At 42.3% G+C, this 24,762-nt stretch overlaps 1 protein-coding gene and 1 non-coding gene across 2 annotated transcripts in view; both read right to left on the reverse strand.

Moving 5' to 3' along the window:
• Positions 1-2,311: 2,311 nt before the first annotated feature.
• The window catches only part of iqsec2b (IQ motif and Sec7 domain ArfGEF 2b), a 32,422-nt gene continuing 9,971 nt past the window's right edge, over positions 2,312-24,762 (reverse strand). The window contains exons 2-14 of the mRNA XM_054793510.1: positions 12,890-13,190; positions 12,465-12,782; positions 10,956-12,016; positions 10,717-10,878; positions 10,507-10,629; positions 10,241-10,407; positions 8,416-8,555; positions 8,159-8,284; positions 7,788-7,887; positions 7,551-7,712; positions 7,161-7,343; positions 6,953-7,002; positions 2,312-5,568 (exon numbers count right to left, since the gene is read on the reverse strand). Coding sequence (XP_054649485.1) covers positions 4,390-5,568; positions 6,953-7,002; positions 7,161-7,343; positions 7,551-7,712; positions 7,788-7,887; positions 8,159-8,284; positions 8,416-8,555; positions 10,241-10,407; positions 10,507-10,629; positions 10,717-10,878; positions 10,956-12,016; positions 12,465-12,782; positions 12,890-13,190 — 4,072 coding nt within the window. The 3' untranslated portion in view covers positions 2,312-4,389. The remainder of the gene's footprint in view (positions 5,569-6,952; positions 7,003-7,160; positions 7,344-7,550; positions 7,713-7,787; positions 7,888-8,158; positions 8,285-8,415; positions 8,556-10,240; positions 10,408-10,506; positions 10,630-10,716; positions 10,879-10,955; positions 12,017-12,464; positions 12,783-12,889; positions 13,191-24,762) is intronic.
• trnav-aac (transfer RNA valine (anticodon AAC)) lies at positions 14,800-14,872 on the reverse strand. Its single transcript has one exon. It is a non-coding gene; the product is annotated as a tRNA-Val (tRNA).

Consider the following 24,762-nt stretch of genomic DNA (forward strand, 5'->3'; position numbering starts at 1 on the left):
GTATGTAGTAAAGGAACACATTAACATAGTTACTCACGTTCATACATATCACAAAAGTAATTTTAGTAAACAAAGGAAACTGAAATTCCATTACACTCTTTTAAGTAAACTGTTCGTCTGTATAGTAATTACAATATATGGGTCATTCCAGAATTGGAGGACATTTTACTTCCCAGCCACACAATTTCATGTAATCCATGCCCAATATACTAAAGCATGCAAGCATGCAGCAGTATTTAAGTAAACTGTTGCCCTATATGTAAACAGATTAAATCCATCCATCCATCTTCTATGCGGCTTATCCTCACTAGGGTTGGGGGTATGCTGGAGCCTAACGTTGAAAAAATATACGTGTATATATATGTGTGTATATATATATATGTGTGTGTGTATGTGTATATATATATGTATATATGTATATATGTATATATATATATATATACTGTATATATATATGTGTGTGTATGTGTATATATATATATGTATATATGTGTGTGTGTGTGTATGTGCATATATATATACACACACACACCTGTATATGTATGTGAAGAACAAACGCTATCTATTTATTATTGCCTGCAAGAGTTATTTGTTTTGGTTTGTCAGAAAGCCTTCCGCCTAGGGCGCTGTCACGTGACTCTGTTTCACCAATCCAACGTAATCACTAGTCACGTTTGACTCCATTTCGCCAATCAAACGTAGTTAGGCAGTCACATGACTGCACACAAAATCTTGGTGGCCCCTGTCGGTTCACGTCTGTCAACAGAAGGTATGGTTCTCTTTGTCATAAATAAAACACAAATAGTTGACAGCTATAATAGTGATGAAAGTTGGACAATCCTGCAACCTGGACACTTTATTCTGTTTTAAGTTGAGCAGGACAGATTTCTATTTAATAAAGATATGTATTTGTATTATTTTATTCTGTTAATGTTGTTACCTTGAGCTAAAAAATAATTATTGAAAAGTTTATTTCCCATGTATTCGTTTTATTCCAAAACATGCATCAAATTAAATTCAGGTTTGTGTCAAATAGTGCAAAAATAGTTTCACACAAAGAAAGGCAAAAAAAGACAATCCGCCCAGTTGTTTATCTTTTAATACTGGTATTTACTGATTTGTTGTCTGACCAATAGCACTTATCATAAATAAATAAAAAATGTACAGTTAATCCATGTGATCGGTATCGGTATCAGCCAATCTCACTTATGGGTGATTGGTATCGGAATCGGCAGCAAAAAATTCTTTTTAAAACTTTTTTTATTTGACGTACTGAGAACTGTAATTTCCCATTCATGCATCCTTTTATACTCTTATAGACTACTATTCACTATTACTATGTATGTAATCTAGAAATCATTATAGTTGATCAGTAACATTGTTGATTTTTTAAAATTAAAATAATAAAAAATGAAAGTAACCTGATTTAGCTTAAAGGGATACTTCGGATTTTTTGACATGAAGTTGTATGACATCCCCATGAGCAGTGTAGTCCAGCAACAGCGACTTAACCCCCACTTGGTCCCTAAGTCCAGTTCTGGTCAGATTTTGGTGATAAAGAACATAGATCTGCTTTGTTGTGGGGACATTTAACTAAAGAGTTTGGCTTCTCAAAACAATATGCATTCAAAAGAGTAATACATTTGCATCACAAAAATGCCTTCTCAAAAAAATCTGACCTCACAAAACGCTCAGCGTTATATTTGTCTCCCGCCATATCCCTGCACACTGGTTTTCCGCTGTGAAACACATACGTAAACAAGATGGTCGTGGCGCTTTGTCGCGGAAGAAGAGTAGCATTACCGCGAGTGTCTTCATCACATACACATGAATGCACAGGCGACAGTGCGTCGGGATATGGTGGGAAACAAATATAACGCTAAGCGTTTTGTGAGGTCAGATTTTTTTGGGAAGGCATTTTTGTGACGCAAATGTATTACTCTTTTGAACGCATATTGCTTTGAGAAGCCAAACTCTCTACTTAAATGCCCCCAGCAACTAAGCGAGACTACGTTCTTCATCACCAAAATCCGACCAGAACTGCACTTAGGAGACCAAGAGGGGGGTAAATTGCTATTAATGGACTACACTGCTGATGGGGATGTCATACAACTTCATGTAAAAAATCCCAACTATCCCTTTAATGTGAAATGACCATATTACATTATAAAACGTCTTGAATCTTATCATTTGTGTGCATGTGTGAGACAAAAGATGCATTTCAAGCAAACATTCTGTAAAAGAGTTTATGTTAATGTATTTCATAACAGATAAAACATTTAAATGTAATAAAAACAACATATGCTAGCCATGTCACTGCAAGGACACTTTAATTGATCAGAAGCAATAAATATTCACATATCAAATCTATTCCTCTGGCACACATAATAGATTCACAACAGAAAATGGAACTGAATTGTTAAAAATAATATCAATAAGTGCATATAACATATAAGCACAAACATTAAGCTGTCATGTTTATCACTCTAATTCATTCGCTCACCTTCAGTCATAAAGAATAAGGAAGGAAAAACAAATATATATTCCTTTTGGACAACATTTTCTGTTCCTCATACGTATGTACATACGCCTATGTCATGGCACTCACATGCACGCACCTGAATACAGACTGGGAGCACCTTGTCCCATGGCTGATAATATAATTGTATATTATTTACATTCAGGTTTATACAGTACAATCTATTCAATAAGTGCAGATATATTCATGCAAGAAGAGTCAAAAATGACACCATAGAAGAAAAAGGCTAGGCAACACATACAAAACCTTCATCTCACATTCTGGACTTTCTCCAAACCTCCTTTGTATCCTTTTTTTGTGTATTCAGACTTTCAATTTTTCTTTCAGTTGCTTAATTCCAAAGACTGGCACTGTTTTGTCCTCACTTCTCTGCTCATTAATCAGAATATGTAATTGTTTCTCTTGATATTAGCTGGTACTGTAGGTAACTATGTCAGTACTCACAATTCAAAATATTGCAGTCGCGAAAGGTACACGATGCCCACAGAATAACAAGGAATACAGTATGTATCTGTCGGCTGTTTTACATTCTTAATTATTGTTGTTTTTTTTGTTTTTTTTACACAAGAAGCCCTCAGCGGGATGCCAAAGCATCAGAAAATGTAGTAAGAGAGTTCTTAAAAAGTGGCAGGAGGGGTGAGGGTAAGATGAAGGTCATTTCTGACTTAAGACATCACGTGCAAAAACCACAAAGCCTCCTGTAAAAGCGTGTTTCTTCAAAACATATCTAAACACCCAATGATAAATGTGATGAGCAGGAAAGAGTGAGTTGACTTGCTTTGTATATTGATAAAGGAACAACATCTTTCTAAAGCTCCACAAACATTGGAACACGATGTCGTTTTCAACAATGGGAGAATTGTACGTTTTTCTTCCTTCCAACAAACAAAACCAAAATGGAGAAATGCTGTCGGTTTGAACAAAATGTCACTGATATTTCATGTTATTAGATAAAGGGTGAAAGTGATGTGAATTGTACTTCAGCTCAAAGCACTTTCCTGTAGGAATGTGTATTCGACACTTTACAACCCTGTACAAACATATGCTGATACATTTACAAACTAATCAAACAATTAGACAGACACTATTCATCATACTCATAGCAGATATAATATAATATTGATAAAACAGCAAGAAGCTTCAAAAACATTCACAATAGATTGTTGATGTATATAATTAGTTTCCCAAACTCTGAAGGAATGCATTATGAAGCCAGATGGCTTCTGTTGACATGTGAAAAACCATGAAGCAAAGGACCGGTGTTAAAAAAGATAGCACACAGCAACAAATCTGAGGTCATCTTTAGAAATAAAACAATACTGTTTGCAAAGTAGACACTGAAGTGAATGAGGACATCATGGAGCTAAGGAAATTATTGCAGAGGCAAGTGACAGTTTTTGCAATGTCGCTGTTTATAATGTTAAACTTTGCTGGACTGTACTGTATTTGGTGGAATCGTCTTTGCTGGGATCCTCAATGTAAACAGCTGGATGTACCGTATGGTTGTCATTTTTCATACATATAAATACTCACTTATACTAGTCTAAACTTCAAACAGGTAAAACTGAGGCAGTACCAAGATATAGAATTTATCTTAAATTATATGGCTATAGACTTCTGATTGTGTGTGCAGTGTTCATGTGATGTGCACTTGCAATTTGGCAATCCCCCAGTTTACATATGTGGGAAACGCAGGTGAAAGTAACAGAGACGGAGCAAACTGCGTTTCCTCTTGTCAACTGCGCTGCTACTGTTACTTTCCGTCCTGGCAGACCTTGCCCTCGCCCTCGCTCTGCTGACCTCCTGCACTCTATCATCTGACCTATGACTCCGGGCGGCCCACATCCTGCTCACACTACGGTGCTTATCCGGTTGATAGGTTTGGATTTGGAGCTGCCCCCTGTACCTGTCGCTCCAGCCCCCGTCACCGGCGGCCCCGGCTGAGGCTGCCCGGGGTGCTGGGGGGGGAGAGGGGAGAGAGGTGTAAGAGGGGTAAGGGGGGACGAAGGGGGGGGTAAAGGGGAGTGTGGTGGGGGAGGGGGGATCGAAGAAAGAGGAGGGTACTGGGGCAGATACGGGCCGGCGGAGGCTGTGTGATGTGCGTTGACGGTAGCGGACGGTAGATTGTGGGGCAGAGTGCCGAATATGAAGTGTGTTTGGTGGGTGGAGTGGCTGGCTGGGTGTGGTGTGTGCACGTGCCCGGGGTGGGTTTGAGAGTGGGCGTGGGGGTGCGGATGGGAGTGGGACAAGGTTAGGGGAGGTTTGGTAACAGGGCCGCTGCCCCCTCTGATAGAGTGTGTGGGTTGCACGTGGTACAGGGCAAACTGTGGGTTCGGGGAATGCTGGGAGAGAGGAGAAAGGGGGGGGCATCCCACCACCATAGTGGTGTAGCGACCCGGAAGCCCATGCTGTGAGAGCTGGGAGAGATGGGCCAGCTGCGGGTGGGTGACGTGTGGGGGGCCAAGGGCTGGACGACAGGGTTGCAGGCCTCTCTGTATAGTATGAGTGGGCACCCCTTGCAAAGGTGGAGGGACATTTTGGAAGTGGTAACGATGGTGGTGATAATAAGGTGGTGGGGGCTGCACTGTAGCTGCGTGACAGTACTGTGCGTGCAGCGCCTGGATTTTGGAAGGCCCCCCGTCCAACTGCTGGCACAGGGATGAAGGGGAGTGAGGAGGGGGCCCTCCCGTCGTTGGTGGGGGGACAGGTGCGGGGTAGGGTGGCCCCGGTGGAATAAGGGGCCCTGGTGGTTTGGCGCGCTTGCTGCCGAATAGTGAGCCCAAGAAGGAACCGCTGTTGTTGCTGTTCCCCCCAGGGCCGCTCCCCGCTCCTGGTCTCTCTACACTGCTGGGGACGCCCCCAACTCCAGTCCCAGCAGTGGTATGTTGCTGCCCCGGCCCACCCCCCATCCCCGTTCCGGGGCTCAGGATGGGGCGATGAGGCCGGAAGTCTTCTGTTCCGTAGCAGCCAGGGACCACACCTGGTACTGGATAGCGCTGGTGAGGCTGTGGACTGCTAATGATGGATCCCTGGAAGGAAAAGAGTGCTTTCTAAACATCTGTGGAGGCCTATCCCACCTTACATGTAACACATAAAAGGTTGTAACAGGAAGTGACATTCAACTTGAAGTCGAAAGGTGCAGGTCAAACACAAAGATTACAGGTGGTTGTTGGGTTATGAATGAGTTCCGTTCCTATGTTGTCGAATTTTAGTGTAAGTCACAACTCATACCTAAATTGACACTTAAGTCACTCTCACTGTACACAGAACACAGCAAAGGATACAAAATACAGTAATAAAAACACTAAACAAGAATCAAATGGAACAGTAATAAAAAGAGAGAACAAAAAAACACTATACTACTTGGTTCTTACTGTCGATACTGTAGCGATCTGGCAGTTATGTGTAGTGTTAAAGAGTTTCGTGATTTCCGACTGTTTGTAAACGTCATATACTGTAAGTCCTGACTGCGTGTGAGGAGGATGGCTGCGTGCAGAGAGGACAATTGAGTTTGCTGATGTTGTTTTGGCGTGGTTGTGGCCGACAGTATCCTGTTTTGTTTTACCTCGTCCTCACCCTGACAAGGTCCAGGTAGATGTTACAATATGACCTTTATCCTTAATGATGGTTGCGACAGCTGTTTGTTGAGAGCAGTGTACAGTTGGTGCGTGTAACTAGTTCTCGAGCGAGTCTCGTGCTTACGGACCAAAAGGAGGTTTTCAATTAATACATGGAATGCGCATTCATAACCACAAAAGTCTGTAAACGGAGGTCCAACTGTTTAAGTACACTACCGGTCAAAAGTTTTAGAACATTCCAATTTCTGTGGAGGAAAAACCTACATTTTTAAATGTTAAGATGGTCTGTCTCTCTCTTCCATTGTTAGTTCCCTTTTTTCTTGCCATTTTTGTACCATCAAATTACTTTCTCCAGTACAATGCTGTTCAACTGATGGTCACAAGGGTATAGTACCATAGTGTGTTCTGAACACTGTTTTTATGCAGACAGAGGAGGTAGTAAGTACTCCAGAACTTGGAACACCTGTAGGAATTAGTTGCACCAACTGCCAAGGTTTGAGCAACTCCATTTCTGCAGAACAGATTTAAATTGTTGACCCATTTTGTGTTCTCCCAAACAGGCCTTTTTGTATAATTCTGAAATACACATTATTTTTCAGTTTTGGGCAACCTTACCTTTTTTTTTTTTTAACCCCTGGCACTTCACCACTTACCTTTGTACCATTTCAAGCTATTCGCTGGACTTGAACAACTTGAAATTCAATAAATAACTGGAAAAATTGGGGTGTTCTAAAACTTTTGACCAGTACTGTATGTACACTCAATAGTAACACACTCATCAAGATGGTGGTGCACTACTATTGATACACGTGTACATGTAGTCTTGAAGACTTACTTCCATGGTACTGTCCAGAGAACCAACGCTGTTCCTGCGACCACGCTTCCCTGCACCCCACCAGGAAGAGGAAAGTCAGCAAAGAGAGGAAGAATGGTACGTTTGCTTATTAAAAATAAGGATGTTCCAAAAGAAACAGAGAATAAAATCACAGTTGAAGCTCTGCCACCCGATAAGAAACAACTCTCCAAAGGCATGTGTTACTGACCTGCGTCCGATAAGTCCCTGAGCGATGAGCTGAGTGCGGTGCGTTTGAGACCTTCGCAGTTGTCATCAAAACTTGTCCTTCCCAAGGTACCATTCACAACATCACTCTTAACACCAGCTCCACCAACCACACCTCCAGTGAGCAAACTGGGACGCATCACACCTTTTTGCTTCTCCAACTCCGCTGTAAATAAAAGCGAAGAGGAACATTGATCCATTTACATGGTTCATTGGTGATCTAAGGCCTATCGGTGCGTACACTTTGGACAGTTACTCACAGGGACCATATCGACAAACAACCATTTGCACTCACATTCACACCAATGGGCCATTTATAGTGAGAACTGATAATGAGTCGTTCACAACAATGGCCAGTAGATGGTGGACTTACATTCAACTCTATATTTCTCCATCTCCTGCACTTCAGCAACGCTCTCCCTGAGGTCACTAACAAAGCGTGTGCGGTCTTGCTGACTGGGGGCCATAAAGATGATAAGAACTTTTCTTTCTCCGCCCAGGACGGCTGAGGTCAGGCGGATACCATGAGGATAGTCTAGAGAAAAAATAGGTCATTAAACATCTTTTAAAACTGAGAACCATTCAAATGTGCAAAGAAAGCTATTCTTACATGAGTTCTGGAACAAATGCACTTGCATCTCAACCAGAGGGAAAGATTGTCTAAAACTGTAAGTCACTGAGGTTTTCTTCTTCTGAAAGATTTTGGTTACCTGATACAGAACATGAACACGTTTTTTAATGAGGCATTGTATATTATCTTCAATATCTGAGCATTTACCAAGCATTTAGCATTGATTCTTCTTCCATATTGTTTGGACAGTTAACCACAACAAACTTGAAGTAATGAAGCAAGATTTTCTAATCTCATGAAATTAGAAATATTTTTTTAACCACAACCAGTGCAGGGTCTTTATCAATTATTAATAGTTGCCATGTATGACCCTGAACAGGAAACGCGGAACAGAAAATGGATAGTCTTACCACTAGAAGGTCATTAAAGAGAAAGACCTCCCGCTGATGCACTCCCGTTCTCTGAGGTCTGTTAGTGTCAGGCACCTCATAAAGCTGGCAGCAACACACCAGCCTACGGTGGGGAAGGGACAGCACCTTCATAGACAAAAAACTACATTTAGAGGCAACATATTTGAAAGCTTCATGTGCACCATCATTAAGATGCAACATAGAAATTGTCATGTTCATGTTCCTACGATAATAACAAATTAAGGTTTGGCCCTCACAGGTTTCTTGCCCACAATGACTCTCTCCACTGCCTGCACTTGGGACACATGGTCGTCATTGGTGCGCAGCTCCCATTTTTGTATTCGCTGATAGATTCCTACAAGCAGATCCCTGGGAATATCTTGACCATTATCTACGCCTTGGGTGAAGGAAAGAGAGCAGTTTAGGCAATGAGTCAATGACAAGATTAATAATAACATAAGCTAATGAAAACATCATCCATACTAGGCGTGTAACGATTCATTCACTACATGGATCCATCATTGTATATTTCTATGAACCAACTACATCAATCTCTGTTCAACAAGTTTCCATCCCTGACGAAATGTATCGATCTAACATCTTTTAAAAGGTAATGAATCGATTGAATCGATACTAGAAAATAAAGCATTGGATTTAAGCACGGCAGGCTTTATATGGATGTGTGTTTTTTAGCACTTTCAATGTTAAAGACGTTAAACGTTACTCGAAAGGCTGCCTGTCTGTGACGTCATCGTTTTCCGGGTATGTGGTGGTCATGGGAGTTGGAGTGGACCTGTGAAATACAGTTGATTTACTTCTTCTTCTTTTGGTCACTTCATTCAGTATTCATATTTAACTCATCTGTCCTGGTTTGAAACTCATTTTAAGTGACTTTTATGGGGACAATATGCAAAGTAAGGACGTTTTGTATGCCTCTAGACGGGAGTTTATGGTCCAGTAACAGTTTCCTTACACTGCTGCGTGCAGATTTGCCATCACTTCACATACAAAGTATCTGTTTGCTCTCCCGGTTTGGTGTCATCATTATCAAAACTTATAATAAACCCACCACACCACGGTGTCCTGTTCAGTGTCTCTGTTAAGCACGTCATCAAGACGAAGGACCCATCCTGACCCTCTCAGTGGCAAGAGGTACAAGGACGCCACTTTGCTTGCATCATTCTTTCAAATGGCTGCTCTGATCAGGTAAGAAAGTTTCAACGCCTAATTGAAGATACCATACCACATTCATTTGCTGAGGAATTAGCATAATGTCCCTCACCTGTGGGTGCAAAGTGCAGGTTTGGATTGCGCTATTTAAAGTAAATAATTAATCATGGCAAGCTATACCAACCTCTGTTCATCCGGATTTTGTATTGCATTTTCAACAAATTCTTTGTACTCATTGATAATTCATTCTTCAGTATATAAGCATTATTAATCATTCGCAACTGATTCCCTTTCAAAGAACAATGGGAATCCAGGAAACTTTACCTGTCCAGTATCCAGGTGTTTTTTTCACAGTCACACTGGTTAAATTTTTGACTAAAATTTTACTGAATCGTTTTGGATCATATTGTTCTAAATGAAGCAATATCGTCCTTGAATCATATTGGCAACCACAAATCGTGGTACAAATCGAATCGTTACTGAAATGAATCGTTACACCCTTAATACATACTCATGGATCACATACGTGATTCAAGTAATTTTTTTTTGTATTTGCAGACAGATTTCTTTGTGTACAACGCAAGACCTAGTTTGATTGGAATATTTAAGATATTTTTCTTCAACCAGTTGAAATCTCATCATAAGTGAAAAATTGTATGTTGTTGTTCACTTGGTCAAATCAATCTGACCATCAATTTGACGATTTGAAGGCTTCATGAGACTATGATTTACCAACTTCATCACTAGGGTAGAGCAACTACACTAACTGTGCATTCATCCAACTGAATATTGAAACACATGAAAGAAATGCATACGAGGTCCGGTGGGACACATTGTGGTCTACAACCACGCATTTCTACGAGCACAAAGTCCATCATCAGCATTGTAGCACATAAATTTTAGCAGCAGCACCTCTTAAATTCTTGATGAAATCCTCGAGTTTCATCTTCCTCTCTGCTTTGACATTGGGACTGTACATGTCTGTGTTGAGGAGGATTATAGCAAAGGCCAAGATGAAGATAGTGTCGGGGTTCTGGAACTGCCGTACCAGGACAGGATTACACACACAGTATCTCTGGCTGCATGGAGACAAAAACACAGTCACTGTAGTTTGGTTTTTCCAGAGTCATATTGAACTCTACTTGTGGTGAACTTTTCCAGGCTTCTAAAACACAAACCTGAAAGCCTCAATGAGTCGTTCCACTTTTTGTGCTTCTCCTTGAACTTTGATTTGAGCTTGAAACTTCCTCAGAGCATCATCCAGGTCCATTCCCAAAAAGTCCATCTCATCAACCACACAGCTGAAATTGACAGCAGAGGGATTCAGATCAGTTCAGATCTATCCAGAACAAAAAGGCAAAAAACTGCTTATCACTTTCTTTACTCACTCTAAAACATCTTTGTTGAATTGCTTCTGCCGATTTCCCAGGAATTCGCCGATCATCTGCCTGCTCAGACCTTTCCTCTCCAGGATGAATCGAGCAATCCCAACAGGAGTGTCAGACACAAACCCTCTTTCAATCAGGTACTGGATCCCTTTCTCTGGCTTCCTATTTGTGAAAAATGTATTTTGGACCAACTATAGCAGTATTAATTGCATGTAGATTTTTTAATACAAACCACCTACTTGTTGAAAAGGTTGAGACCTATGCGGTACTGGCGTCTCTGCACTACGTCGCTGTTGAAGGGTGGAGAATCCCAACTATGGCGGCTTTCCCGCTGATACGTCTGCTTGCCTAGAGGGGGCAGAGGTTCCCGTAGACTGTCCTGAGACGAGGAACCGGAGCTGCAGTTGACCGTCTCATTGGAGTTGGTGGTGGAATTGAGAGAATCGTTGTCTCCATCTGAGCAACACGGCTGCTCCAGCCCTCCAGAAGGCAGAGCTGTGGAGGATGATGATGACAGAGGGGTGGTGGGGGGCTGCTGAGGTGATGAAGAGGACGAGGGTGTGTCAGGGTACTGATGGTGATGGATGGGATGGTGGTGATGGTGGTGGTGGTGGTGGTGTGAGGCCACCTGGTGAGGTATATGCGTGGGGATGGCTCTACCAGGCGCTCTGATCTGACCCTGAGCGGCTGCTGTGGAGGGCGAGCGTGCACCTGTGTTGGGGGAGTGTTTAAGGGTTCCCTGAGGAGAGCCAGCCCCCACTCCAGGATCCTGCTCATAGACTAGTTGTCTGGTTAGAGAACCTCGGTCTGAACGGTCACTCATGTCCACTGAGCTGTCACTTGGTGGCTCAATAGTAAGGAGAGGCAAGTGTGCACCCCTTAGACGATAGTCCCTACACTCTGTGCAAGGTGTACTGCGTCGGCTGTTACTGCTGCCACCTCCCTCTGTGTCCCTGCTATCCTCACGCACTCCGACACCACCACCAGGTCCCCAGTACTCTGTGTCTGTGCTACTGGGTGCCCGGTCTGGAGAGAGCAGGGAGGACGGCATGCCGTCATCCATGTAAAGCGTGACATCACTGTATGAGGTAGCCGTACTGTCTCCGTGCATGCTGAGTCCTACGACTCCTCTGGCTCTTTCACCTAGGCCTCTTTGAGAGGATGGGTTGCTGCTGCTGCTCCACACACACTCCCCAAAATCTTCACTGAGACCACCACCCTCCTTGCTGCCTTCCTGGGAGTCACTGCGACCTGCACGGCAGGTCAGGGCATCGTCTATGGAGTCAGCTAAGGACTTAACCTGGATAGAACACAAAAAGGGGTTATAGTTACACACTATTACCTACCAGGCCAATAAAGTCCAATTTCCAATGTAGATGAAAATGTACTGTACTATTTGAGAAAAATCCCTGAAAATTTAAGGAAGACCTACCAAGCGATGTGACTTTGACTTCAGCTTTGAAGGGAATACTTCAAAATCAACAGGGTTGGGTTTTTTTGACAAAAGAATACGAGCATAGCATTGAATAATAACACCTATAAATTCGAAAATCGTACAAGTGCTAAAAGAAATACGGCATACGAAAGTGATTTATCTACTCCAAAAGTTGAAAAAACAAAATGCCTTTGAATTTAAGGCTGTCAAGAGCTTGGATGACCCCCGCTCTCTGATACTGTAAGACAAACATGAATAATGTAAATGACAAGTGGATGACTTTGATGTCTAAAGAGTAGAGAAAACATCAGACCTGTTTAGAGAAGGAGTCCTCCAAGTGTGTGTAGTCTCCCGGACGGTCAGGGTCGGGGGAATGAGGAGGTCCTATAGCCACACTGTGGGTGAAGTTGGTCTGTGTCTGGGCCTGCTGTTGAGGCTGGCGCTCGTCAAAGGAATACTGAAGCCGCATGTTGGACAAGATGATGCGACGTGTCATTCGACTCTCAGAGGCTGAGCTTCGGAGGCGCTCAAAGTTCTTGTTCATGCGATACTGCCTAAAGGCCGTCTGAATGGTCCTGGCTGCCCGGCGACTCACAAAGGAGCCCCCGTACTTTCTTTCCAGCATTTCCACCTGGGGAAAGAATGTGGAAATGATTATGCAATAACTATATGGATATCATGTACTATTTCTACTGACTGTAATCCCATTAACTGTAATATCATTTTGTGCGTTGTAACCTTCTTATCCTGCAGATCTGTTGAGAGTTCGTAACTGTCTGAGAGAGCCTTGCATCTCTTGTTCTCTTCCTCCTCCTGCTTGCGAAGGGCTAGGCTGGCAGGTTGGTGCCGCGTTCGTAGCGCCCAGGCCAGGCTGGCTGAACTGGAGGCAGACACACATGTAGGGCCCCTGGAGCCAGAGGAGATTAAACCACTGCTGCTGTCACTGTAGCGCTCGGAGCTTCGCAGGTAAGATGCCTGGCTGAAAGAGGTATCTTTGTGGGTTCCAGACTCCCCCGGACATTGGGACTCTACTTCCACACTATAGAAGAAAAAAAGCTATTAAGATGGTTGAATAATAGAGGGTGTGTCACGATACGTTGAAGCTGTCGGCAGGTTGACCCCCAGGGTGCAGAGAGAAGGCGGCAAAGTGCAAAAATAAAAGTAATTTTATTGCACAGGACAGGAACAAACTAAAAGTGACAGAGAAAAAACTCTGTGGGAAAAATAATACCAACTATAAACAGGTAGGTGACAGCACGGAAAAATCAACGATGAAAATGACAACAACAATGAACCAGCGCGGCGCATACGACGGCGCTGGTCTTTTAACTGTCAGTGATTAGTATTGACCGCAGCTGTGCGGCCACCAGGGGCGGAGTGGCAGTTCCTTCCACCACCCCGGAAGCATCGCTTGCCAGAATAATGGCGCAGGACAGGAAGTACACGCTCCTGTCCTGCGAAGCGTGACAGGGTGCAGTAATTGTTACATGCACAGTTAATACAATAGAACAGTTTTGAGCAGAGGGGAACTGACCTTGTCCTAATGAAACCCATATTGAACCTTAATCCTCTGTAAATAAAACATTTCCTGGAGGCATCTACCATGTTGGCTGTTTTAATAAAGGGGCAACATTTCATTTGTATTAAATTAAGAGGGTAGGTTATTTTCCAACTACGTCTAACCTGCAAAGCCTACCACTTACATACAACTACTGTGTGTAGGCCTGTAACTAACGATTATTTTCTTAGTCAATTAATCTGAATCTTGTTGTTTCGATGAATCAAGTAATCAGGCCCTACATGAACCAAATCAATATGAACCAAACACAAACAGTGAGTGGTTTGGTCCGCAATATATCAGAAAAGACGCAAAAATGTCAGCCACTGTTTTCCAAAGTCAAAGCTGATGCATTTGTATATTGTTTTGCCTAAAATACAACAATAATACAGTAGGTCTGCTTTCATGGATGACTCGGGAAATTTAAAAATCCACATTTAAGAGGATGAAATCAGAGGATATTTACTTTTTGGATTAAAAAAATGATTAATCAAATACCAAAACAGTTTTCAACTATAAAAACACTCGGAGAGTGCAGACCTCTGTCAAGCGCCATATTGTGATTCACAACAAAATAATTCTACATTTTTCGGATCAGTCTTTCATATGTTGTAGAAAACATATAAAAAAACTTGTCCTATACTTTTTTCCAAGTGCTCTGACCATTTTTTGTGGAGTTATATGCACAAATGCCGAAAATGGTCCTATCGCGCAATGTTAAAGAATGCTTAAAAAAATTCTGGGTCCAGATGGTGATCACCAAAATTTGATCAGTTCTTCCATATCCTATTTCCGACAATTCGTGAAAATTTCATCCAAATCCATTCTGAACTTAAAGTTATTTTGAACACAAACAAACAAACAGATGAACGCCGGCAAAAACATAACCTCAGCTGCTTGCGCTTGGCAGCTGTAATTAATTGGGTAAGCAATCACTCATCGTTTAATCTATTAACTGTCGCAGCTCAAAGTGTGTGCTATATGATTGTTTCGTAATAAAGAGATTTTAAAGAATGACAAAGTCTTTATAAAGCAATTTTCAACTGGTATAACTGAAAAATACAGTGGGCAAGATAAAATTATAGAAAAGTGTTTCCGCCCGGTTTCGAACCGGGGACCTTTCGCGTGTTAGGCGAACGTGATAACCACTACACTACGGAAACTTGTACAGCATTTTGTGAAACTACATTTATATAGATGCATATATACATGCACTGAAAAAATAGTACATTACACAGCAAAATTACGAAATAGACTCATAATACACACAAGCAACAACACATCTAGGTTTTACAGTAAAATTATCAGCCAACACTGCGTTGTGCCCAAAACAGCAAGAAGCAAATAACGTCCACAAATCTGTTCTATTATCGCATCCTGCTGTCCACAAAGAGATAGTTTGTCTGTTTTTGGTTACATGGTCCTGCCTGCTATATCACCTTGGTAGCTTAGCTTTATTACAGTATTAAAAAACGGCGATGAATACCTTTTTTTGTCCCGGACTTCCTCTACCGTTAAATTTCATATACTGTAACTTTAAAGTCACTGGCGGACAATGGATTGGACAGACACTGATTATTAAACGCCTCAAGTATATTAGTGTTTAATTGCTTAAACGTAGTAGACAAAGAACTTATTTCTTTATGTTAAAGGACATGGAAGTGACATGGTCAGTTAAAGGAAAGTTATGTAAAGCTAGTTCTGGGGGGGCGCACCACTATTTGAGAAGCACTGCTTTAGGGTAAAATTACAACATATTTTTTACGCAGTCTTTCATGGGCAATAAAATCTTCATGCAACTTCTCATCTCTTATTTTTTGGTTATTTATAATTCCTCCTCCTTGGCTCCTTAAATAGAGAAACTGAGAAGAGGGAGGGGATTGCCTGGTGACGGTTGCTGTTGGACCTTTTGTGGGTGGTGAGGCAGTTGTTCAGATGAGAAACATAGTTGCCATGGTGATGTATTGACCGTTATCACTATTAAAGTGGATGGTGAAGATGCTCCACAGGTTGTGAATGATCATCTAAAGAACGCTTGTTTTATTGTGAAAGCACTTCATATTAGTGCAGAGTGACCTGTATCTGAATGTGTAACAAGCAGGTAGACAATAGCTGTAATGTTCTACTGTGCACGTCAACAGGAGCAGATGGCATTTTCATTCAGTTGAGTCACAAAAATTCTAAATTAGGGAGTAGCAATCTGAAAAGCTTTCTGAATTCTTCTTTTACCAAGAATGCTTCATCTGTCATGTGCTCCTTGCTCTTTAAAGCAACATGACTGAGCTTGAGATTGTGTTTGCATTCATGCCACCGTCTCAAAAAAAGCAGAAAGCAGTGCAATCATGACAAATATGGATTTATTCTTCTGAGCTGAGAGATATGAAAGTTTGAGTTGAGAGACACTATTAATGAACTCTTCAAGTTGGTGAAGCATTTTAAATGAAGCCACTTAATTCAACCCACCTTCAAGAGTGCAGGCATTAAAAAGGAATTTCAGATGTGCGTGTGTGACGTGACCCGTTATAGGAGGGGAAAGTTAGCTGTAAAAAACACGAAGGTGGCCGCATTGCAGCAGGCATCTGCACTTCATTATTTATGGAAGAGACACCAAGTGGTGCTGTTAAGAATTCTAAAGGGAGGTTCTCTCCAGAGGATCTTTGATGAACACTAGCCCAGAGTCTCATCACAGCCAACCATTTAATTGGTGCAGCAACAGATGTTTCGAATCTAACAAACAGGACAGACCCCCTTAGACTGACAACAGTCAATAAAGATGTGTGGACAGTAGGGGTGTCACCAGACACTCAGTCCACGAGACGAGACGATACACGGGATCGGGTCTACGAGAACAAGACGAGATGAGATTTTAACATTACTTTTAAGGAAAGTACAATGAAAAAAATATATGACAATATATTGCAATCTACTGATTCAATTTCTACTACGTTATACTCTTCTGCAATCTGTGTGTATGCTGGCGGCCCTGCCTCCACCCATCGAGACAGAGACTGTATGACTGACAAAACGGCTCACTCGTTCATGCCATTGTTCTATGGAACAAACACACAAAGGTGCTGAAACCAATGCACAGAGTGAACTCTCTTCCTGTTTGTTTGGAGGCGAGAGATGAGGAAAACACACACACATGCACATGGCAATATGTTAAGCACAGCAAAATGATTAGTATTATTAGTAAGTATTATTAAATTAGTTAATTTTCATTTATTGTGTGATTAATTAATTTATTTTTTATCGTGCCAGGTCTAGTGCCTATGAGACATTTTTTTCTGAAGAGAAATATTGTCACATTTGTGACACCCCTAGTGAACGGTATCTCGCACAAGTTCGTACATCCCTCACATTTCAGCAACCATTTTATTATAACTTCTCATGGGACAATACTAATGAAACTTGAACATAACTTAGGGCAGTTTAGATTTACCATCCTCTAAATCAACACACAGCCATTGCAACGCAAGCAAGCCACCTCACGGTGAACATGTCCTAATTGTGTCCAATATTTAGTGTGAGCACCATTGTTATCTAGCACTGCCTTAATCCTTTTGGGAATGGAATTCACTAAAGCTGCACAGGTTGCTACTGGAATCCTCTTCCACTCCTCCATGATGACATCACCAAGCTGGTGGATGTTAGACACTTTGCACTCCTCCACTTTCCGCTTGAGGATGCTCCACAGGTGCTCAATTGCGCCCAGGTCTGGAGGAGACATACTGGGCCACTCCATTATGTTCAACTTCCTCAATAAGGTACTTGTCATCTCGGAGGTGTGTTTGGGCTCCTCATCATGTTGGAAAACTGTCATGTAGCTCAGTTTTCCAAGGGAGGGGATGATGCTCTGCTTCACAATATCACAGTACATGCTCAAATTCATGTTTGCCTCAATGAACCGCAGCTCCCCAGTGTTGCTCATGCAACCCCGGACCACAATGCTTTCACCACCATGCTCAACTGTCGGCAAGACACAATTATCTTGCTACTCACAACAAAAACGATTGCTGGAATGTAATGGGTGGCAGTATATTTAGTTACATGAGAGGGTTAAACAATATTAGAAACATCAGTATGATGCAGTACAACACATACTCATTCAACTCCAATTCAGTTGTTTGTGGCCATCAACAAACACAACAGCAGCAAGATACAGAGGAGCAAAACTGTACTTTTCTCATTTAATATTGATGTTCCTGCTGTGCATGGGTGTGTGACAGAGCAGCAGTGGGTCTAACTGCCTTAAATACACAGCAGTTCATAGAGGTGAGGGATTAACCGCTGCAACAGTGGTGCCAGTAACCACTTCCTTTGTATTCTCTTCATCTCCATTTTTTGGTGTCAGATTTACGATTTGTCTGTTTGCAAAAGACACAAGTGGCCCTCGGAAGCACCCCGCACAATTACTTTAGTGATTCATTAACGGGAACAAAAAATGCAGCATGAAAACATTTTTATGAAATGAAATGTGCATTCTTCCTGAACAACAGGATGCCATTCTTTTGAGTGGCCACACAGAAGGACGACAATCAAATCATTCATGGGTCAGAGCATTCTTTATCCGCCAACACTTATACACTGATGCATTTAGCTACAAACTCCCCATCACACAAACACTCAACAAGGCTCTGCTCTGAGCAAATGATAAAAGAGTTCTTACCATGCTGGACCGACAGTGACAGTTGTTACACAGACTAGCATGGTAGGAAACGCAACCTTACTCTCTCTTTTACTCACATACACTCATACGTACATATCTTAACATTCACACACCTTGCAAAGCTGCACAGGCCGCATTCTTCAAGTTTTCTTGACAGCCACAAACTGCCCTCACCCTCCACAGCTGCTCGCCTCCGCCCTCCCTGCACTGACTCACTGACATACAGGATCATGCACTTTTCATTACACAACATGGGTGGACTACAAGAAAGATGCAGGGATATAAACTACATGTGTGACCCTAATTGTGTGTGGTGTGGGTGGTGTCTGTAGAAGAATTTGGAATTTTACTTAACAGAAGAGTCATAAATGGTGCTTTTATTCAAGGTCAACATTATTATAACATCGTGTCTGAAAATAGATTAATCGGATGATTAATTGGTGTGTACAGATTAAATCATGGCACTGTGGGCGGAGATGAATAAAGTGCGTGTGTGCATGCAACATTCTTGTTGACATTACACCAGCAGATGTTTTCACCTCCATAGAATTTATGGAGGAAAAAGGAAAGTAAGCACTGTCAGGAAGTTCAGATCTTTATTGTGTTCAGAATTAAATCCATAACATAAATCCTCAAGATTTTAGAGATACACAACACGAACACAAATATGCTGGAATGAATACCATGTTGAACAAATGGCTGATACATTTAACAAGGTCTCTTTTTTTTGTCACGCTACTTCATGGTTAGTGGTTTGCTAACAAATTGTGACAACAGAGCACATCCGAAATGGCATGACTAGACTATTAGATCAAGTAAAACGATGAGTGCAACAGCAGATGATGATGATGCGTTCTGACAACTTGATACGACAGCAGGAAAAGAAAAAAACGCAGGAGCAAAAAGAACTCTGAGAAAGGACATTGTCAAGATATTTTAAATGTAAAATAGTACACAAACTATATGCACAAATCAGTGACTTATACAGAATACACAGTCAATGAATGGTCGCATGCATTCTATTAGTCCATTGTATTGCTTCTATTACCCCAGACACAGTGCTAGACTTTTTCGAGGTTAATCGACAAGAGGTTGCATGGTCAGTGGCGCGTCAGCTTGGCTCAACGAGACGAGGGGCTACTGCAGCCTGAAGCTGAGCAGCAGAACTGGTGGGCACCCTCATCCTCCCCCTCCACTCTGGGAGGGGAGTGAAAAAAGGACAGACGGAGGTGGACAAAAAAGAAGAGAGTGAAGACGAGCATGAGACACAAACAAAGCAGAGTATGGTAGAAGCTAGAAATGGCGAGAATGGGCTACATTTGAATAACATTAAGTACAGTACAGTATACAATGTACATGTTGCTGCCTTCTAAAGCCTTTAGATGGCAGTGTCGGTGCATCGTGCAGTGATGTGGCTGTGGGATGGAGGATAAATATGGAAAGAAAACAGGATCAGAGGTCAGTCAGTTTCTTGCCTGGGAGTTGTGGACGACTGAATAAGTGCAAGATAATCAGGCAGACACTATGCACGACACAGTGGAACATCTACGGTTGAACATAATCAGGTGTTCGGCTTTCAAATCAAAGTTTCCTATACCAGGGATCGGCAACCCGTGGCTCCGGAGCCGCATGCAGCTCCTCAGCCTCCCTGATGCAGCTCCCTTCACCGAGCTCATTGATTTTTTTAAACACCAAAGTAGGGGAAATGTGCATTTTCGAAAAGAATGTGAAATACCCGACTCACCGCCTCACCGCAAGTCACACACCTAGACTGAGTTCTGACTGCGGATTGGGTGAGCAAGGGAGGGGGACGCAGGCTAGTGTATGCAGTAAGTCTCCCTGTGCGGGAGAGAAAAAAAGGTGAGGGAGTTTTGAGTTGAGTCTGAAGCAAGTTACTGCAGAGTCAAATAAAACAATTTAACGAGAGCGTAGAAATATGTTTTGGAACGAGAAGCGCTCTGTAGCTATGTGCTCGGAGCCCGTGACGCGCTAATCACCGAGGTGGTGACGCCAGCAGAGGCAGGTAGTGTGACATTGCAGCTGGCGGTACAGTCACCGCCCAGAACAATATGTGCTTTCACTTTCACGTCTCCAAATACCAAAAAAATCTCCCTTTACATTTGTCGCTAGTCGTTTTTGGGAAAATAAGTCACCAAGAGGGTTTGGAAAGTCGCCAGATTTAGCGAGAAAGTCGCCACAGGGCTGCACATGAGATGGGAAGCCATTCACAGATGGAGAATACATGAAAGAATCGTTCATGAAAATATCAGTGCATCTATTCTCTGAATTTAAAAATAACCAAGAAATTATTCCGAAAATGAAAGAATGCTTCTCTTTGCAAAGACAGTCAAGGACAGGACCAATAGAATGGTTATTGATGACAATTTAGCACAGGCGGTACTGGACAAACAACACTAATATGCAGATGTGTGAACTCTTATGGACTTTTGTATCTTAAAGTTGGCTACATTTTGTTTTCATTTTACACAAATATGGGAACCACTCAGTAATACTTACAGAGAAAAGTGTTTAAATTACAGTATTTCTGAGTAGGCCTGCACACTTCTGTTTGATAAATTTTGTGGTTGTAACAAGTTGAAGTTGTGTAATGTTTTGTGGCTCCCGACAATTTTTTTTACTGAAAGGGGAGGCAAAATGGCTCTTTTGATGGTAAAGGTTGCCGACCCGTGTCCTATACAATAATAGAAATATTATATATAAGCCGCTACCGTTTTCTTAAACTTTGAACCCTGCGACTTATACAGTGGTGCGTCTAATTTATGACCATGTTCTAATCTCGTGACATCTCCTTTACTTCAGAACTACTACGAATTGTTTAAATACTGTGCCGCTTGCGAGTCAGTGAGGAAATGGTAGCTCTTTCTTTGGCAGGAGCCAATCACAAGCTATAAGGGAACTCACAACAAACTTGTCAACGCATCGTAAATCGCAGGAGGTCATTACTCAATAAAAAAGTCTGACTCACGGTGTCATCTTAGAAGGAACTTCTAAAATCATCACACAGCAACTTAACATTCAAAAGATCGGCAATAAATCTACAAGTACTAATACGACATTAGAATAAAAAACAACCTTTGTAACGGCTTCCCACCATGCATTTCTTCCCAGCAAAGCATTTCATTGGCCATGGCTGTCGGGGGGGCTGCCTTATTCAGCTGCCTCTGTCTATCAGAGGGCGCCTCCCTCTGGTGGACAGAGGTCACTGAATGGATCATTGCAGGGAGGCTCCCTCTTGTGGACAGAGGCAGCATGTTTAGGTAACATTTACAACTCCCATATAAGTGTAATAATAAGTTAAGTGAATAAGTTAGTGAATTAATGGCAAAGTGTGAGAAAATGTAGAAATGACTGCTTTAAATATAAGTCCTCCTACTTAACACAACTTACGGGTGATATTCTTCCTCTTTTCTTCTCATATTAATTTTCTCTTAATATGTAATGTTCAGGTGAGTCCTTCTTTTGGAATGAATGAATAAGTGAAGTGCACTGACAGTTTCAAACTCTTTAGAAACATATTTTGCCTCGAAAATGATTTTCAATGTAATCAGTTCAAATGTAGAGTTTCCACTGTACAAATGAAGTGATGGTCAAACCATAGGATTTGGAGGTTGTGGGCAGGCTTGTTGACGGGTTGAGGAGCCTCCTTACCTGCCCTGCTGCTGTAAGCTTTGGTTAGTGGAAGGGCAGCAGTACTGATGGAGGCTGACGAAGCTGTGAACAGTCAGACTGCTGGAGAAGAGAGTGGCGAGGGCAGTGCTGCCTGCCGTTGTGGGAGTGCTGGGAGCTGAGGTGGGCTGCCCTGAGATGGACGGTGGCCGCACACTGACAGCAAGAAGCAGAGATGGAGGGCACACACAAGCACATACACACAAACATATAGAGAAAGCAGAGACACAAGGAGGATCAGCGACAAAGTGAGTGAAGTGAGAGAAGCTGAACATCAAGAGTGACACAACATTCAGCAGAATGGTTTCAAAATGAATGTCACTTTTAAAAGCAAGTGTGGCAATATACAAATCTGTGGATGTCTTTATTAAAATAATACAAAAGGGAGGTCATTCTGAGAATACGTCTGCCAGAGCAGTTAATGAATGAAAAAGTTTTCTTTGAGAAACTCCAGAGTTTAATGGATTACATAAAGCTGGATCATTCAGAGCAAAAATGTGAAACTGCTCTTGAAACGCATGCAGAAGTGCACCTCAAACACAAAAGCCGCTCTCCGCTCCTCCACCCCAGCAGGAATTAGCGATGTTCCATCTGCAGATTGCAAGCGAGCAGTTGAAGAGAGAGCAGTGGCGGCGGATTAACATGTAAATGACTGGGCTCTGGGTGCGGCCAGCTGCTGTCAAGGACATGCAGTCCCTATCATTTGAGCCAAGAAACGCAGGGAAGGCAGCAAAGAGAGCTGTCGCACCACTCTACTTAGCTTGTGGAACGGGCATATGTTTCGACCAAGCAGAATTGACTCTTTTGCCTCAGGCTGGCCACATGAAGGGGTGATTTTGTGATGTTTAAAAAAACATCTATCACAAAATCACACGGGGCCTTTCATTTTATGTGTACAAATAATGCATCCCTAACACAAATATACTGCAATTCAACAACTTTGCATTATTTAATGATTTGTAGGATTCGTATTATTCTACTATTTTTTGCCAAATATGAGGCCAACACACACTTAAAAGCCTACAACCATAATACACAAAAACAAATCTATAAATATGGAGTGTAGTGATAGATTAACATATAATTGTGTTGTTGCAATATACAGTTCACTGTACACTTTTTATTAAATACATTTTACAAATACGTAGTATCTGTAGCAACTATCAAGTCCTACCATTTTTAGTCGCTTTTGATTGTGGGGGATCCACGTTACAATGCGCTCCATGAATCAATATCCAGGTGATTACGTTTGGGGTACTTTCCCATTTACTGTAATGCACAAAACAAATCAATGTGACCTTGTGTCCAGAATGGTATATGGCGGCAGGTTGGATGACTGGTGAGGGTGGAGGTATGGTGCAGCAGCATGCATTAGCATGCATGCAGTAGCATGCATGAGTGTGAATGAGCCTGGTGAGTGTCTGAGTAGTAAAAACCATGTGAACTTTATATAGGATTCCTCAATCCCACCACCAGTGGTCAAATGAAATACAGTTCACCAAACATAAACAAATGCCACCACCAAAATAAACCCACAACAAACCCAAATTGTCTAGACCAAACCAAAGCATAAATGTCTGACAGTACAATGCACCAAAATAAAAGAAGTCCAGAAGTGTGGAGCCCCGTAGACATTGTTGCTGCTTCTTTTTCCAAGGGCTTCTCATAGGAGGACGATCCTAGTGATGGGTCTTTCCAGTCCAGTCTTTAAGCGTCATGATCTAAGGCCGTCCCCATCTCCAACACCTCCTGCAGTTGGGCTTTGAGGCTTCACAGCCCACACGTCCTCTGGGTCTTTGGGGCTGAGCCGATCCAGACTCTTGGCAGATTTAGTCTGCGTGGTAGAGAACAGCAGCATCTAGCAGGTCTTGGGGAGGTTCTCCATGATGGTGTTGAGTGTGTCGGCGAAGCCCGTGTCCAGGGTGTTATTGGCTTCATTTATTCCATGTGCATATTGGAGGTGTAAAAGGTGGCCATCTCGTCAATGTGCTGAAGCAGCCGCCCCAGGGTGCACATGACAATGTTGGTGTGATGGATCTTCTCCAACATGCCCTTAAAGTCCTCCCCACAAATGATGCCCTCTGGGCAGGTGGACTAGGCTTCTTGGAGACTTTGACACAGCTGAGACACTTCCTGATACTTCCTGGATGAACCCAGATGCACCTGTAGTTCCTGTTTTTTAAGTTCTCATGAGAAATTATGGAGTCCTGGTTCTGAAGTTTCTGTTTCATGTCTCTGATCTCATCCTTCAAACAAATGACTGTCTGGTTGGTGCTGTTGAGTTGAGCATCTTGCTCCTCCAGTTTCTTGCTGATTCTTTTATGACTGGCCAGGAGGCAAAAACTTTGTACAACTTTGTATCTCTACAGAATCTATGTGATGTTTATTTCCAAAATACTCCACTAAAAGTCCTTTGCTCTCTGATAGCCCTGCCGTGGTGACATGTGCATGCAGCTCCTCACCAGTTCCCTTGGTTTCTCTCTGGTGGATTGTTTCAAAAAATACAATCAATCCAAATAGTTGCTGGTTCCTCCACACGATGCTCAAATGCCCTCATGAAAGAAACGCACTGCAGTGGATCGCCGCCAAAAACTGGTATGTCACACCAAGGCATAGTGGATGCCAAATGCTGCTGCACAAGCATTGCTGTGAATTTATTCTGCTTCTGCATGATGGTACAGATTGTTTTATCTATAT

The sequence above is a fragment of the Dunckerocampus dactyliophorus genome, chromosome 1, assembly GCF_027744805.1.
Source record: "Dunckerocampus dactyliophorus isolate RoL2022-P2 chromosome 1, RoL_Ddac_1.1, whole genome shotgun sequence".
NCBI classification, from domain to species: Eukaryota; Metazoa; Chordata; class Actinopteri; order Syngnathiformes; family Syngnathidae; genus Dunckerocampus; species Dunckerocampus dactyliophorus.